The 17,837-nt window shown below is 47.2% G+C and overlaps 1 protein-coding gene across 2 annotated transcripts in view; it reads right to left on the bottom strand.

The window, feature by feature from the left end:
• Window positions 1-9,861: 9,861 nt before the first annotated feature.
• SPTBN1 (spectrin beta, non-erythrocytic 1) overlaps window positions 9,862-17,837 on the bottom strand; it is a 393,630-nt gene continuing 385,654 nt past the window's right edge. For both annotated transcript variants that reach the window (XM_068233127.1, XM_068233128.1), the window contains 2 exons: window positions 16,955-16,997; window positions 9,862-12,471 (listed from right to left, as the gene is read on the bottom strand). In XM_068233127.1, the coding sequence (XP_068089228.1) occupies window positions 12,256-12,471; window positions 16,955-16,997 (259 nt within the window). In that variant the 3' untranslated portion in view covers window positions 9,862-12,255. The remainder of the gene's footprint in view (window positions 12,472-16,954; window positions 16,998-17,837) is intronic.

The raw sequence follows: 17,837 nt of genomic DNA, 5'->3' as shown, positions 1-17,837 counted from the left end.
TTTGCATTGAGGTCTGTATTATAGCAGTGCTGGTCTCCAGACGTATACCTACCTATACAGACGCAGGACAACTTCAGGCTTTGCATTGAGGTGTGTATTATAGCAGTGCTGGTCTCCAGACGTACACCTACCTATACAGATGCAGGACAACTTCAGGCTTTGCATTGAGGTGTGTATTATAGCAGTGCTGGTCTCCAGACGTATACCTACCTATACAGATGCAGGACAACTTCAGGCTTTGCATTGAGGTGTGTATTATAGCAGTGCTGGTCTCCAGACGTATACCTACCTATACAGATGCAGGACAACTTCAGGCTTTGCATTGAGGTGTGTATTATAGTAGTGCTGGTCTCCCGACATACACCTACCTATACAGACGCAGGACAACTTCAGGCTTTGCATTGAGGTGTGTATTATAGCAGTGCTGGTCTCCAGACGTACACCTACCTATACAGATGCAGGACTTCAGGCTTTGCATTGAGGTGTGTATTATAGCAGTGCTGGTCTCCAGACGTATACCTACCTATACAGATGCAGGACAACTTCAGGCTTTGCATTGAGGTCTGTATTATAGCAGTGCTGGTCTCCAGACGTATACCTACCTATACAGATGCAGGACAGCTTCATGCTTTGCATTGAGCTGTGTATTATAGCAGTGCTGGTCTCCAGACGTATACCTACCTATACAGATGCAGGACAGCTTCATGCTTTACATTGAGCTGTGTATTATAGCAGTGCTGGTCTCCAGACGTACACCTACCTATACAGATGCAGGACAACTTCAGGCTTTGCATTGAGGTCTGTATTATAGCAGTGCTGGTCTCCAGACGTACACCTACCTATACAGATGCAGGACAGCTTCATGCTTTGCATTGAGCTGTGTATTATAGCAGTGCTGGTCTCCAGACGTACACCTACCTATACAGATGCAGGACAGCTTCAGGCTTTGCATTGAGGTCTGTATTATAGCAGTGCTTGTCTCCAGACATACACCTACCTATACAGATGCAGGACAACTTCAGGCTTTGCATTGAGGTCTGTATTATAGCAGTGCTGGTCTCCAGACGTATACCTACCTATACAGACGCAGGACAACTTCAGGCTTTGCATTGAGGTGTGTATTATAGCAGTGCTGGTCTCCAGACGTACACCTACCTATACAGATGCAGGACAGCTTCAGGCTTTGCACTGAGGTCTGTAGTATAGCAGTACTGGTCTCCAGACGTACACCTACCTATACAGATGCAGGACAGCTTCATGCTTTGCACTGAGGTCTGTATTATAGCAGTGCTGGTCTCCAGACGTATACCTACCTATACAGATGCAGGACAACTTCAGGCTTTGCACTGAGGCCTGTATTATAGCAGTGCTGGTCTCCAGACGTATACCTACCTATACAGATGCAGGACAGCTTCAGGCTTTGCATTGAGGTCTGTATTATAGCAGTGCTGGTCTCCAGACATACACCTACCTATACAGATGCAGGACAACTTCAGGCTTTGCATTGAGGTGTGTATTATAGTAGTGCTGGTCTCCAGACGTACACCTACCTATACAGACGCAGGACAACTTCAGGCTTTGCATTGAGGTGTGTATTATAGTAGTGCTGGTCTCCAGACGTATACCTACCTATACAGATGCAGGACAGCTTCATGCTTTGCATTGAGGTCTGTATTATAGCAGTGCTGGTCTCCAGACGTACACCTACCTATACAGATGCAGGACAGCTTCATGCTTTGCACTGAGGTCTGTATTATAGCAGTGCTGGTCTCCAGACGTATACCTACCTATACAGATGCAGGACAACTTCAGGCTTTGCACTGAGGTCTGTATTATAGCAGTGCTGGTCTCCAGACGTACACCTACCTATACAGATGCAGGACAGCTTCATGCTTTGCACTGAGGTCTGTATTATAGCAGTGCTGGTCTCCAGACGTACACCTACCTATACAGACGCAGGACAACTTCAGGCTTTGCATTGAGGTGTGTATTAAAGCAGTGCTGGTCTCCAGACGTACACCTACCTATACAGATGCAGGACAACTTCAGGCTTTGCACTGAGGTCTGTATTATAGCAGTGCTGGTCTCCAGACGTATACCTACCTATACAGATGCAGGACAACTTCAGGCTTTGCATTGAGGTGTGTATTATAGTAGTGCTGGTCTCCAGACGTACACCTACCTATACAGACGCAGGACAACTTCAGGCTTTGCATTGAGGTGTGTATTATAGTAGTGCTGGTCTCCAGACGTATACCTACCTATACAGATGCAGGACAGCTTCATGCTTTGCACTGAGGTCTGTATTATAGCAGTGCTGGTCTCCAGACGTACACCTACCTATACAGACGCAGGACAGCTTCATGCTTTGCACTGAGGTCTGCATTATAGCAGTGCTGGTCTCCAGACGTATACCTACCTATACAGATGCAGGACAACTTCAGGCTTTGCACTGAGGTCTGCATTATAGCAGTGCTGGTCTCCAGACGTCCACCTACCTATACAGATGCAGGACAGCTTCATGCTTTGCATTGAGGTGTGTATTATAGCAGTGCTGGTCTCCAGACGTACACCTACCTATACAGATGCAGGACAACTTCAGGCTTTGCACTGAGGTGTGTATTATAGCAGTGCTGGTCTCCAGACGTACACCTACCTATACAGATGCAGGACAGCTTCATGCTTTGCAGTGAGGTCTGTATTATAGTAGTGCTGGTCTCCAGACGTACACCTACCTATACAGACGCAGGACAGCTTCATGCTTTGCATTGAGGTCTGTATTATAGTAGTGCTGGTCTCCAGACGTACACCTACCTATACAGATGCAGGACAACTTCAGGCTTTGCATTGAGGTGTGTATTATAGCAGTGCTGGTCTCCAGACGTACACCTACCTATACAGATGCAGGACAGCTTCATGCTTTGCACTGAGGTCTGTATTATAGTAGTGCTGGTCTCCAGACGTACACCTACCTATACAGACGCAGGACAACTTCAGGCTTTGCACTGAGGTCTGTATTATAGTAGTGCTGGTCTCCAGACGTACACCTACCTATACAGATGCAGGACAACTTCAGGCTTTGCATTGAGGTGTGTATTATAGCAGTGCTGGTCTCCAGACGTACACCTACCTATACAGACGCAGGACAGCTTCATGCTTTGCACTGAGGTCTGTATTATAGCAGTGCTGGTCTCCAGACGTACACCTACCTATACAGATGCAGGACAGCTTCAGGCTTTGCATTGAGGTGTGTATTATAGCAGTGCTGGTCTCCAGACGTACACCTACCTATACAGATGCAGGACAACTTCAGGCTTTGCACTGAGGTGTGTATTATAGCAGTGCTGGTCTCCAGACGTACACCTACCTATACAGATGCAGGACAGCTTCATGCTTTGCACTGAGGTCTGTATTATAGTAGTGCTGGTCTCCAGACGTACACCTACCTATACAGACGCAGGACAGCTTCATGCTTTGCATTGAGGTCTGTATTATAGTAGTGCTGGTCTCCAGACGTACACCTACCTATACAGATGCAGGACAACTTCAGGCTTTGCATTGAGGTGTGTATTATAGCAGTGCTGGTCTCCAGACGTACACCTACCTATACAGATGCAGGACAGCTTCATGCTTTGCACTGAGGTCTGTATTATAGTAGTGCTGGTCTCCAGACGTACACCTACCTATACAGACGCAGGACAACTTCAGGCTTTGCACTGAGGTCTGTATTATAGTAGTGCTGGTCTCCAGACGTACACCTACCTATACAGATGCAGGACAACTTCAGGCTTTGCATTGAGGTGTGTATTATAGCAGTGCTGGTCTCCAGACGTACACCTACCTATACAGACGCAGGACAGCTTCATGCTTTGCACTGAGGTCTGTATTATAGCAGTGCTGGTCTCCAGACGTACACCTACCTATACAGATGCAGGACAGCTTCAGGCTTTGCATTGAGGTGTGTATTATAGCAGTGCTGGTCTCCAGACGTACACCTACCTATACAGACGAAGGACAACTTCAGGCTTTGCACTGAGGTCTGTATTATAGTAGTGCTGGTCTCCAGACGTCCACCTACCTATACAGATGCAGGACAACTTCAGGCTTTGCATTGAGGTCTGCATTATAGCAGTGCTGGTCTCCAGACGTACACCTACCTATACAGATGCAGGACAACTTCAGGCTTTGCATTGAGGTCTGTAGTATAGCAGTGCTGGCCACCAGACGTACACCTACCTATACAGATGCAGGACAACTTCATGCTTTGCACTGAGGTCTGTATTATAGCAGTGCTGGTCTCCAGACGTACACCTACCTATACAGACGCAGGACCACTTCAGGCTTTGCATTGAGGTCTGTATTATAGTAGTGCTGGTCACCAGACGTACACCTACCTATACAGATGCAGGACAGCTTCATGCTTTGCATTGAGGTGTGTATTATAGCAGTGCTGGTCTCCAGACGTACACCTACCTATACAGACGCAGGACCACTTCAGGCTTTGCATTGAGGTCTGTATTATAGTAGTGCTGGTCACCAGACGTACACCTACCTATACAGATGCAGGACAGCTTCAGGCTTTGCACTGAGGTGTGTATTATAGTAGTGCTGGTCTCCAGACGTACACCTACCTATACAGATGCAGGACAACTTCAGGCTTTGCATTGAGGTCTGTATTATAGTAGTGCTGGTCTCCAGACGTATACCTACCTATACAGATGCAGGACAACTTCAGGCTTTGCACTGAGGTCTGTATTATAGCAGTGCTGGTCTCCAGACGTACACCTACCTATACAGATGCAGGACAGCTTCAGGCTTTGCACTGAGGTGTGTATTATAGTAGTGCTGGTCTCCAGACGTACACCTACCTATACAGATGCAGGACAACTTCAGGCTTTGCATTGAGGTGTGTATTATAGCAGTGCTGGTCTCCAGACGTACACCTACCTATACAGATGCAGGACAACTTCAGGCTTTGCACTGAGGTCTGTATTATAGCAATGCTGGTCTCCAGACGTACACCTACCTATACAGACGCAGGACAACTTCATGCTTTGCACTGAGGTGTCTATTATAGCAGTGCTGGTCTCCAGACGTACACCTACCTATACAGATGCAGGACAACTTCAGGCTTTGCATTTAGGTGTGTATTATAGCAGTGCTGGTCTCCAGACGTACACCTACCTATACAGATGCAGGACAACTTCAGGCTTTGCATTGAGGTGTGTATTATAGCAGTGCTGGTCTCCAGACGTACACCTACCTATACAGATGCAGGACAACTTCAGGCTTTGCATTGAGGTGTGTATTATAGTAGTGCTGGTCTCCAGACGTACACCTACCTATACAGATGCAGGACAACTTCAGGCTTTGCATTGAGGTGTGTATTATAGCAGTGCTGGTCTCCAGACGTACACCTACCTATACAGATGCAGGACAACTTCAGGCTTTGCACTGAGGTCTGTATTATAGCAATGCTGGTCTCCAGACGTACACCTACCTATACAGACGCAGGACAACTTCATGCTTTGCACTGAGGTGTGTATTATAGCAGTGCTGGTCTCCAGACGTACACCTACCTATACAGATGCAGGACAGCTTCATGCTTTGCATTGAGGTGTGTATTATAGTAGTGCTGGTCTCCAGACGTATACCTACCTATACAGATGCAGGACAGCTTCATGCTTTGCATTGAGGTCTGTATTATAGCAGTGCTGGTCTCCAGACGTACACCTACCTATACAGATGCAGGACAACTTCAGGCTTTGCACTGAGGTCTGTATTATAGCAGTGCTGGTCTCCAGACGTACACCTACCTATACAGATGCAGGACTTCAGGCTTTGCATTGAGGTGTGTATTATAGCAGTGCTGGTCTCCAGACGTATACCTACCTATACAGATGCAGGACAACTTCAGGCTTTGCATTGAGGTCTGTATTATAGCAGTGCTGGTCTCCAGACGTATACCTACCTATACAGATGCAGGACAGCTTCATGCTTTGCATTGAGGTCTGTAGTATAGCAGTGCTGGTCTCCAGACGTACACCTACCTATACAAATAAACATACATATATCCAGGCACATCGCCTCTAGTTAGGACATTAAATAAATTATTAGGGAAAGGGAGGTGCTGAAGGGGGTGTGGCTAGAAACAGAAAAAATCAATTAACCCTTCGCACACTCACATGCAAATGTTCAAACAAATGCATTCACAGATTCACTCATCCAGGCACAACTGTTATCCCTACAGCTAAATTAAAAGCCAGGGTTTTAGTTCACAGAAGAATGCATTCTTATGCTTAATCACCTATACTGCGCAGAAGTACCCAGGTAAACATAGGTGTCCTAACTCTGGCCCTGCAACATGCATAGTGCAGACATGCAAACACATTCATTGCATCAAACCTATCAATGGATTAGGAGCACACATCCTAACTTCCTTTCCTGGGAAAGACAGTGCATCTTACCAATCGCACAAGGGAGCTAACGTTATGTGTCCATGTGCACCATGCACATACACCAGCATAATCTGTGTGCATGCTGACAAACATACAGGGGAAGGGAAGAGTGCACCGAATTGGACCCTAGCCACAGGGGTCAATGATAAGAATAAACATACATATATCCAGGCACATCGCCTCTAGTTAGGACATTAAATAAATTATTAGGGAAAGGGTGGTAAACATAGGTGTCCTAACTCTGGCCCTGTAACATGCAGCACCTCTCTTTCCCTAATAATTTATTTAATGTCCTAACTAGAGGCGATGTGCCTGGATATATGTATGTTTATTCTTATCATTGACCCCTGTGGCTAGGGTCTAATTCGGTGCACTCCCCCTTCCCCTGTATGTTTGTCAGCATGCAGACAGCTTATGCTGGTGTATGCGCATGGTGCACATGGACACATAACGTTAGCTCCCTTGTGCGATTGGTAAGATCCACTGTCTGTCCCAGGAGAGGACGTCAGGATGTGTGCTCCTAATCCATTGATAGGTTTGATGCAATGAATGTGTTTGCATGTCTGCACTATGCATGTTACAGGGCCAGAGTTAGGACACCTATGTTTACCTGGGTACTTCTACGCAGTATAGGTGACTAAGCATAAGAATGCATTCTTCTGTGAACTAAAACCCTGGCTTTTAATTTAGCTGTAGGGATAACAGTTGTGCCTGGATAAGTAAATCTGTGAATGCATTTGTTTGAACATTTGCATGTGAGTGTGCGAAGGGTTAATTGATTTTTTTCACCTACCTATACAGACGCAGGACCACTTCAGGCTTTGCATTAAGGTCTGTATTATAGCAGTGCTGGTCTCCAGACGTACACCTACCTATACAGATGCAGGACCACTTCAGGTGGTATCGGTTGAAAAGGGCGCCTGAGCTGCCTGTATGAAAAGGGCGCCGCCATAGACATCATTGTTATTTCTGGAAATATGGGTTACAAGGTGTAGAAAAGGGCGCCCGAGTTTTGATATGGGCTACACCAGGCGCCTTTTTTGTAGCCGAAGTTTATATGGGCTACACCAGGCGCCTTTTTTGTAGCCGAAGTTTATATGGGCTACACCGGGCGCCTTTTTTGTAGCCAAAGTTTTTATATGGGCTACAAGCACTGTAAGCCGAATTATTTCACTCCCCCACTATCCATGGCGGCCTGGGGGGGGAATAGTAATTAACACATCCCGGAGTTTTTTGTAGCCGAAGTTTTTATATGGGCTACACCAGACGCCTTTTTTTGTAGCCGAAGTTTATATGGGCTCCACCAGGAGCCTTTTTGTAGCCGAAGTTTATATGGGCCACACCAGACGCCTTTTTTTGTAGCCGAAGTTTATATGGGCTCCACCAGGAGCTTTTTTGTAGCCGAAGTTTATATGGGCCACACCAGGTGCCTTTTTTGTAGCCGAAATTGGTATAAATGGGCTCCACCAGGCGCCCTTTTTTACAGGCGCCCTTTTCATATAAACCCCTTCAGGCTTTGCATTGAAGTGGTGTCCTAACATTCCGTTTCCTGTGAGCTGCAAGTCTATAGTTAGGGCTTTGCCTGCATAGTGAGTAGCACAAGCTTCTGTCCATTTAGAAGACAAAACATTTATATTGCGGTTTTCTCCTGGTGGACTCAAAGCGACAGAGCTGCGGCCACCAGGGGGCTTTCAGTAGCAGTATTAGGGAGTCTTGCCCAAGCTCTCCTCACTGAATAAGTGCTGGCTTACTGTACAGGAAGAGCCGGGATTGGAACTCAGGTCTCCTGTGTCAGAGGCATTACACTATCCAGCCACCAGAACTGAATATGGGTGAGATGAGAGGTGCCTTCTCTGTCACCAGCGTCAGGCCCTAACCCTACAGTAATGCTGGGAATTCTCACCTCGGTTGTTCTTCCTACTGCGAGTTACATTAATCACTCCTGACTGACTCCCTTATCAGCTAAATCTACACAGCCCGGACAGCAAGCAGCACTGCAGTGCCAAGCACATGTTTATGTTCACCAGGCAACTGGATTGTTGTTAGGATTTGCCTTTTTCAAGCTTGTGTAGTGGATCAAAATGATTGTTGCAATAATATGCAACCAACTAAGATGTTGTATACAAACCATTATTTCATTCATTTTTTTTTTTTATGACCTGATTGGTTAGGTTTGTAATGCTTACTTCCTGTGTCAATGTCAGATACTTTTCAAGTACAATCCTTCCAATGGGAGGGGAGAGCAGCTAGTTTCTTCTTCTGAGCACAGAGCTGACTCCGCCCTCTTCCTTGTGCTCCATAGGAGGGAACAGAGGGAGGAGGTGACCAGGGTCAGGTGATGGCTCTGGGCAGGGAAATGAAAAAAAAACCCCACCCCACTTTGTGCTCACACCTCTGGATCATGTGACGGACAAAGCATCCCTTTAAATATAACTGACACCTCTAAGTTAAGCTAGTTCTGGGGCTACTTACACATAATCAGTGCCTAAACTGCATTTGACCAGCCATAAAACCTGTAAAACTCACATGTATCCATATTTAAAGGGATGAGTTGGCAACAGTGTTACAAAGGAAACTACTCTGGGACAGCTGCATCAATTATTAAAATTGTAAGAGTATTGACATAGTTCTACTTAACTTTATTAACAATGGGAAATCTGAGAGGAAGGATTTAAAGGACACCTGAACTGAGAGGGAAACAATACCAGTTACCTATTGTACAGAGGCGCCAAAAGTATATAAGTAGGATCAAATGTTTTAAAAGAGAACAATGGGGGTCAGTGGTGGACTTGCCTCCCCAAAATAGGCACATAAAAATGTTGCTTAATTCAACAAAAGCGATTTATTTACATACTCTGGATAGAAGCACGCGTTTCGTGGGCACATCCCACTTCATCAGGCAATAAGATTGGAGTACAATCGACTCGTACGTTCTCAGTACAAGCTTAGTACCAGTTGCCTGGCTGTCCTAATGATATTTCTGGCATCAGTAGTGTCTGAATCACAACCCTGAAACAAGCATGCAGCTAATCCAGTCAGACTTCAGTCAGAGCACCTGATCTGCTGCATGCTTGTTCAGGGCTATGGCTAAAAGTATTAGAGGCAGAGGATCAACAGGGCAGCCAGGCAACTGGCATTGGTTAAAGAAATGATGACAGCTTCCATTTATGTACCTGTCAGTTCAGGTGTGACAGAAAATTCCTGCACATTTTATAAACACCCCTCACACATAATGCAATACTAAATAATACAGATGCCGTCCCATCTGACTACACAAACTGAATATCAGAGAAAAAAGGGATTCATTTATTTAGATTTCTTGTGCTAAAAATAACAAGAAGTAACACTGCACCAGAGCCTAAAACAGCAAGCAATAAAAGAAACCAACATCTTCCAGGAACTGTCATTTTTAAAAGCATTTAATGACATAGCATATATTTAACAGATAGGGTAAAAGTCTAGAGTAGGGTTCAGCCCCCCTCATTCTGAACAGCGCCCCCTATGAGCACAGACAGGCAGATAGAGGCTGCAGGACCCCCGGAAGCATTCAGAGCCCCCCCCCCCCCACTGCTAGAGATAGCCATATCCAGACTACAGGCCCAGTCATTGAGGATTCCTAAGAAAGGTCATTCTGATTGTGCAGTAAAATGGCAATTTCCATTACAATAGTTACAGTGACAGAGAAATGCACACTATTTATCAAAGAGCAAAATAAGGTAGCAGAATGATAAGACACAGTGCTGTAGCCAACAAGCAAGTCATCAGTTGAGTAACATTACTTTTTTTTGTTCCAGTAAATGCTTCATATCTTAATTGTACATTTAACATTGAGGATTCCTTTAAGGGGTTTATTATACAGCTAGTTCTCAGTATAGTGTGTACTAGAATTAAATCAGAAACTTACAATATAGTGTATTTCAGCAGAAAAAAAAAATATAAACAAAAACAATTTTTTTTTTTTTTTCAAAATTACAAGAGTATTTAAATCTGCTAATCCTTTTTTTTCACAACAAGGTTCTCAGAGGAGGAAACTTCTTCCACTTATTAACAGGAGGGGCGTGTTTAGCCTTCCCTCTCCTAGAGGTGAGCTAATAGCTGTATAATATCACTCTCAGCTCCTCCCCTCTCCTAGAGGCGATCCAATAGCTGTACGATATCACTCTCAGCTCCTCCCCTCTCCTAGAGGCGAGCCAATAGCAGTGAGACTTTCCAAACCCGCACCTGACACTAAGCCAATGGGAAGACTGGCTCTTAGAAGACATGCAGCCAAAGGCACTCAAAGGACTGAATCTATGACTAGATGTCCCCTAAATAGCAGAACCTCTCAGGGCTGAGGCCTAAGCATGGTCCTCCTGGAGCTCACCAGCTGTAGGGTGAACATTAATATGACTAGATGTCCCCTAACCAGCAGAACCTCTCAGGGCTGAGGCCTAAGCATGGTCCTCCTGGAGCTCACCAGCAATACTGTGAACATTAATATGACTAGATGTCCCCTAAATAGCAGAACCTCTCAGGGCTGAGGCCTAAGCATGGTCCTTCTGGAGCTCACCAGCTGTAGGATGTACATTAATATGACTAGATGTCCCCTAACCCGCAGAACCTCTCAGGGCTGAGGCCTAAGCACGGTCCTTCTGGAGCTCACCAGCTGTAGGCTGTACATTAATATGACTAGATGTCCCCTAACCAGCAGAACCTCTCAGGGCTGAGGCCTAAGCACGGTCCTCCTGGAGCTCACCAGCGATAGGCTGTACTTTAATATGACTAGATTTCCCCTAACCAGCAGAACCTCTCAGGGCTGAGGCCTAAGCATGGTTCCTCCTGGAGCTCACCAGCTGTAGGGTGAACATGCCTCTCAGGGCTGAGGCCTAAGCACAGTCCTCCTCCACCAGCTGTAGGATGTACATTCATATGACTAGATGTCCCCGAACCCGCAGAACCTCTCAGGGCTGAGGCCTAAGCACGGTCCTTCTGGAGCTCACCAGCTGTAGGCTGTACATTAATAAACAGCTTGGTTTATCTAAAAAAATGGAAGCTGATCTCCTTCTTGAAGAACCTATTAGAATGCCAACATTCGGAAGTCACACACATATTGTTAGAAAGTCATGTTGCGAGATGCTCAGTGCATCAATTCACTTACAGGCAAAAAGAAAACAAAACAAATATGTCTGCACTCTGTTACCGGGTGGAGTGCACAGGAGTATTTGGTAACCAGAGCTCTGCTTGTGGTAAGTGAACTACAGGTGCCCAGTGTGCCTGACAGAGCATGCTGGGACATGTAGTTTCTTGTTAGCTGAAGGCCACAAGTTACCGGTTACTTATGTACACCAGAGAGCCTCAGTGCGACTCTCGTGTGAACTGGTCTGAGTGATTTTTTTTATATCGGTCAGCGATGGTCACTTGTCTTTAAGCACTGCTGCCTTGCGCCTCATCAATGTATCTAAAGTGTGGTTGGTTGTCAAGACAGCCTCACAAAATTGAGGAAAATGCTTAAATTTTTAATCTACTTTTTAGAAAAAAAAAAGAAACGCAAAGACAAGATAGTGAGAAAAATGGGTCCTTCCTCTTGTACACATGCCCGATGTCCCTCAAACCAATGTTTATTATCTGCATTCTATAAATAAAGGTTTTTTTTTTGTTTTCTTTTTTCATTTTTTAAATATTTTTTATCATGTTGGGGGAACATTAGGCACAGAGTAATGTATTGGTTCTGAGCTTGCATGCGGACATTTCACTGAAAAGAAAAGGGAAATGTAATAGAAGTGCAGTGGTTTGTATGTTTTTAGTTTTAGAGTGTTGTTCACTTCTTCTTTCCGAACAAGCTGAACCTCTTCTCCTTGTCCTTCTCTTTGTCCTTCTCACGCTTGCCCGGGCTGGACTCTGTGGTGACAGTGACACTGGCGGGCAAGGTTTGGGCGCGGCTGGATGCTGGGGTGCTCTGTGTGCTCAGAGACACCTCGGTTTTGTCTGATGTGATTGCATTAGAGATGGCCTGGATCCATGTGTTCATCTCCTCCTGTGAAATGGAAGACAGGTCACATGTATGGTCACAACTGGCATCTACAACATGTGTCTACATAACTGCAGCTCAGCCCTATGAGAGGTAGAGAGCCTTAGCTGTAGTGGGTACGGCAGCACCCCATGCATAAGGGTATGGTAGGTAGAGAGCCTTAGCTGTAGTGGGTACGGCAGCACCCCATGCATAAGGGTATGGTAGGTAGAGAGCCTTAGCTGTAGTGGGTACGGCAGCACCCCATGCATAAGGGTATGGTAGGTAGAGAGCCTTAGCTGTAGTGGGTACGGCAGCACCCCATGCATTAGGGGTAGGGTATGGTAGGTAGAGAGCCTTAGCTGTAGTGGGTACGGCAGCACCCCATGCATTAGGGTTAGGGTATGGTAGGTAGAGAGCCTTAGCTGTAGTGTGTACAGCAGCACCCCATGCATTGGGGTTAGCTAGGTAGAGAGCCTTAGCTGTAGTGGGTACAGCGGCACCCCATGCATTAGGGTATGGTAGGTAGAGAGCCTTAGCTGTAGTGGGTACAGCAGCCCCCTATGCATTAGGGTTAGGGTATGGTAGGTAGAGAGCCTTAGCTGTAGTGGGTACGGCAGCACCCCATGCATTAGGGTATGGTAGGTAGAGAGCCTTAGCTGTAGTGGGTACGGCAGCACCTCATGCATTAGGGTTAGGGTATGGTAGGTATAGAGCCTTAGCTGTAGTGGGTACATCAGCACCCCATGCATTAGAATAAGCTAGGTAGAGAGCCTTAGCTGTAGTGGGTACGGCAGCACCCAATGCATTAGGGTTAGCTAGGTAGAGAGCCTTAGCTGTAGTGGGTACGGCAGCACCCCATGCATTAGGGTTAGGGTATGGTAGGTAGAGAGCCTTAGCTGTAGTGAGTACGGGAGCAGCCCATGCATTAGGGTATGGTAGGTAGAGAGCCTTAGCTGTAGTGAGTACGGCAGCACCCCATGCATTAGGGGTAGGGTATGGTAGGTAGAGAGCCTTAGCTGTAGTGAGTACGGGAGCACCCCATGCATTAGGGTATGGTAGGTAGAGAGCCTTAGCTGTAGTGAGTACGGCAGCACCCCATGCATTAGGATAAGCTAGGTAGAGAGCCTTAGCTGTAGTGGGTATGGCAGCACCCCATGCATTAGGGTTAGCTAGGTAGAGAGCCTTAGCTTCAGGGCATACGACAGCACCTCATGCATTAGGGTTAGGGTATGGTAGGTAGAGAGCCTTAGCTGTAGTGGGTACGGCAGCACTCCATGCATTAGGGTTAGCTAGGTGGAGAGCCTTAGCTGTAGTGCATACAGCAGCACCCCATGCATCAGGGTTAGCTAGGTAGAGAGCCTTAGCTTTAGTGGGTACGGCAGCACCCCATGCATTAGGATTAGTGTATGGTAGGTAAAGAGCCTTAGCTGTAGTGGGTACGGCAGCACCCCATGCATAAGGGTATGGTAGGTAGAGAGCCTTAGCTGTAGTGGGTACGGCAGCACCCCATGCATTAGGGTTAGGGTATGGTAGGTAGAGAGCCTTAGCTGTAGTGGGTACGGCAGCACCCCATGCATTAGGGTTAGGGTATGGTAGGTAGAGAGCCTTAGCTGTAGTGGGTACGGCAGCACCCCATGCATTAGGGTAAGGGTATGGTAGGTAGAGAGCCTTAGCTGTAGTGGGTACGGCAGCAACCCATGCATTAGGGTTAGCTAGGTAGAGAGCCTTAGCTGTAGTGGGTACAGCAGCCCCCCATGCATTAGGGTTAGGATATGGCAGGTAGAGAGCCTTAGCTTTAATGGGTACGGCAGCACCCCATGCATTAGGGTTAGGGTATGGTAGGTAGAGAGGCTTAGCTGTAGTGGGTACGGCAGCACCCCATGCATTAGGGTTAGGGTATGGTAGGTAGAGAGCCTTAGCTGTAGTGAGTACGGCAGCACCCCATGCATTAGGGTTAGGGTATGGTAGGTAGAGAGGCTTAGCTGTAGTGGGTACGGCAGCACCCCATGCATTAGGGTTAGGGTATGGTAGGTAGAGAGCCTTAGCTGTAGTGAGTACGGCAGCACCCCATGCATTAGGGTTAGGGTATGGTAGGTAGAGAGGCTTAGCTGTAGTGGGTACGGCAGCACCCCATGCATTAGGGTTAGGGTATGGTAGGTAGAGAGCCTTAGCTGTAGTGAGTACGGCAGCACCCCATGCATTAGGGTTAGGATATGGCAGGTAGAGAGCCTTAGCTGTAGTGGGTACGGCAGCACCCCATGCATTAGGGTTAGGGTATGGTAGGTAGAGAGCCTTAGCTGTAGTGAGTACGGCAGCACCCCATGCATTAGGGTTAGGGTATGGTAGGTAGAGAGCCTTAGCTGTAGTGGGTACGGCAGCACCCCATGCATCAGGGTTAGCTAGGTAGAGAGCCTTAGCTGTAGAGGGTACAGCAGCACCCCATGCATTAGGGTTAGGGTATGGTGGGTAGAGAGCCTTAGCTGTAGTGAGTACGGCAGCACCCCATGCATTAGGGTTAGCTAGGTAGAGAGCCTTAGCTGTAGTGGGTACGGCAGCACCCCATGTATTAGGGTTAGCTAGGTAGAGAGCCTTAGCTGTACTGAGTACGGCAGCACCCCATGCATTAGGGTTAGCTAGGTAGAGAGCCTTAGCTGTAGTGGGTACGGCAGCACCCCATGCATTAGGGTTAGGGTATGGTAGGTAGAGAGCCTTAGCTGTAGTGGGTATGGCAGCACCCCATGCATTAGGGTTAGCTAGGTAGAGAGCCTTAGCTTCAGGGCATACAACAGCACCTCATGCATTTTGTCTGGGGCATTGTAGAACAATAATATGAGCAAGAGAAGTTCTACATGAGGCATGGCTAGAGGACTGAACTGCAGGTCATGCAACAATGAGGGGACACGAATAAGTGCTACACTAGGTATACATGATACGGTATTAAGGTGTGCACAATAGCTCCTCTACAAGACACTGACACACTGACAGGCGACACTGACAGGAGACACTTACAGGAGACACTGACAGGAGACACTGACAGGAGACACTGACACACTAACAGGAGACACTGACACACTAACAGGAGACACTGACACACTAACAGGAGACACTGACACACTAACAGGAGACACTGACAGTGTCTCCTTTCAGTGTCTCCTGTCAGTGTCGCCTGTCAGTGTGCCAGTGTCGCCTGTCAGTGTCGCCTGTTAGTGTCGCCTGTCAGTGTGCCAGTGTCGCCTGTCAGTGTCGCCTGTTAGTGTGTCAGTGTCTCCTTTCAGTGTCTCCTGTTAGTGTCGTCTGACACAGTGACAGGCGACACTGACAGGCGACACTGACAGGAGACACTGACACACTAACAGGAGACACTGACACACTAACAGGAGACACTGACAGTGTCTCCTTTCAGTGTCTCCTGTCAGTGTCGCCTGTCAGTGTCTCCTGTTAGTGTCGCCTGACACAGTGACAGGCGACACTGACAGGCGACACTGACAGGAGACACTGACACACTAACAGGAGACACTGACACACTAACAGGAGACACTGACAGTGTCTCCTTTCAGTGTCTCCTGTCAGTGTCGCCTGTCAGTGTGCCAGTGTCGCCTGTCAGTGTCGCCTGTTAGTGTCGCCTGTCAGTGTGCCAGTGTCGCCTGTTAGTGTGTCAGTGTCTCCTTTCAGTGTCTCCTGTTAGTGTCGTCTGACACAGTGACAGGCGACACTGACAGGCGACACTGACAGGAGACACTGACACACTAACAGGAGACACTGACACACTAACAGGAGACACTGACAGTGTCTCCTTTCAGTGTCTCCTGTCAGTGTCGCCTGTCAGTGTGCCAGTGTCGCCTGTCAGTGTCGCCTGTCAGTGTCGCCTGTCAGTGTCTCCTTTCAGTGTCTCCTGTTAGCGTCGCCTGACACAGTGACAGGCGACACTGACAGGAGACACAGGACACTGCAGGGCATTACATTTTCTGCATGTAGCAAGAAGGGATTAGGCAGCACCTACCACTGAAGAGGTGACATGCTTGCAGCCAATGCCTCTCGGCTTGCAGACGGGGTAGACGCTGGGCACCTTCAGCAGCAGTTCAGCCTTTGATTCCATATATATCACATACAGATAAGCAGTAGTGACTAGCTGGTATTCTGATTGTAACCACTGGTTTATATGGAGTGAAAGATGTACTGAACGGCTATTGTAGAAGGTGCCTGGTCCAGTTTCTACCGTGTCTGTCAAACATGCATCACATGGAAACAGCCCATCGATTTGTAATTGGCTGTCAGATCTAATTCACATTTGTACACAAAAAACAGGGAAAACTGAATCCCAATACAAAGTGCTGGGGCTAATGTATGACTATTGGGGAATGCCTGCGTCTCATAGCAGCCAATCACATCTCAGCATTGACTGCCAGTTACTAATGGAAGCCCACAGTGTACAGCCCCTATGCTGGCTCAGTGTCAGATTGCATAATACAGCCCAATAACAGTTACTGGAAAGATCGCAAATACTTACATCATCTTTGGCTTGGAAGAGATACTCGTTACCATCATTCAATCTGGAAGAGAAAAAGGCACACATTATAATCACAGAAGTGCCAGTCTAGGCTTGCTGTCAGTGTTATTTCCCCCTGAAGTACTCCAGTGTATAGTGCAAGCACAGTACTGAGGCAGACACAGCATTTCCTGACCGCACTGGCAGAATGGAAGGGGCCGTATGGGCTACAGGGGGCTGAGAGAAGCCTCAGGAGAGTATAACACATCTAAGGGCCCGTTTCCACAGAGTTTCCCAAGTTTCCCCGCAGGGAAATAACGCAGGGAAACTCTGCCATAAGGTAGAATAGCGCTGCCGGCCGACATTACCATCTGAAATGGTACGCAAGGCTGCGAACACCATAGCTGTGCATGGCTGATGGGATTTGTCTGCGTACCCGCAGCCCAGGAGGTGGCGCCGCACGTCTCGCAGACGCATGCATCACAAGTGGAAACGGGCACTTATTCCCTTTGTGACAGGTGCACTTTAAGGTACAGCGATTATGCTAACAATATGGAATCAGTGCTCGTAATAAGTCTTCAGATTCCCAGATGTGGCTAATTTGCAAAATCATATACAAAAAGTGAGCAGTCTGATCTGCAGGACAATCTATGGATGAAAAATAGATCTTGTTCCTTCACCCAAAAGTGTCTAATCCAAATCCACAGCCAGAAGACGCATCCACAATTCCCAGAAGAGCGGATACAAGCATGGCTGGCGGTTTCCTGTCATTGTGCATGTATGTACTGAGTGGGATTGTTACTTAGGCCCTTTGTGGACCTGGGGAAGGAATGAAGTAGATTGTGATTGTATTGGAGGTCCTGCATGCCATATCGTTGTGTCCATATGGTAGGCTGGACCTTCA

Source organism: Hyperolius riggenbachi, chromosome 4, assembly GCF_040937935.1.
Source record: "Hyperolius riggenbachi isolate aHypRig1 chromosome 4, aHypRig1.pri, whole genome shotgun sequence".
Classification (NCBI taxonomy): Eukaryota; Metazoa; Chordata; class Amphibia; order Anura; family Hyperoliidae; genus Hyperolius; species Hyperolius riggenbachi.
This window is presented reverse-complemented; position numbering and strand designations above follow the sequence as displayed.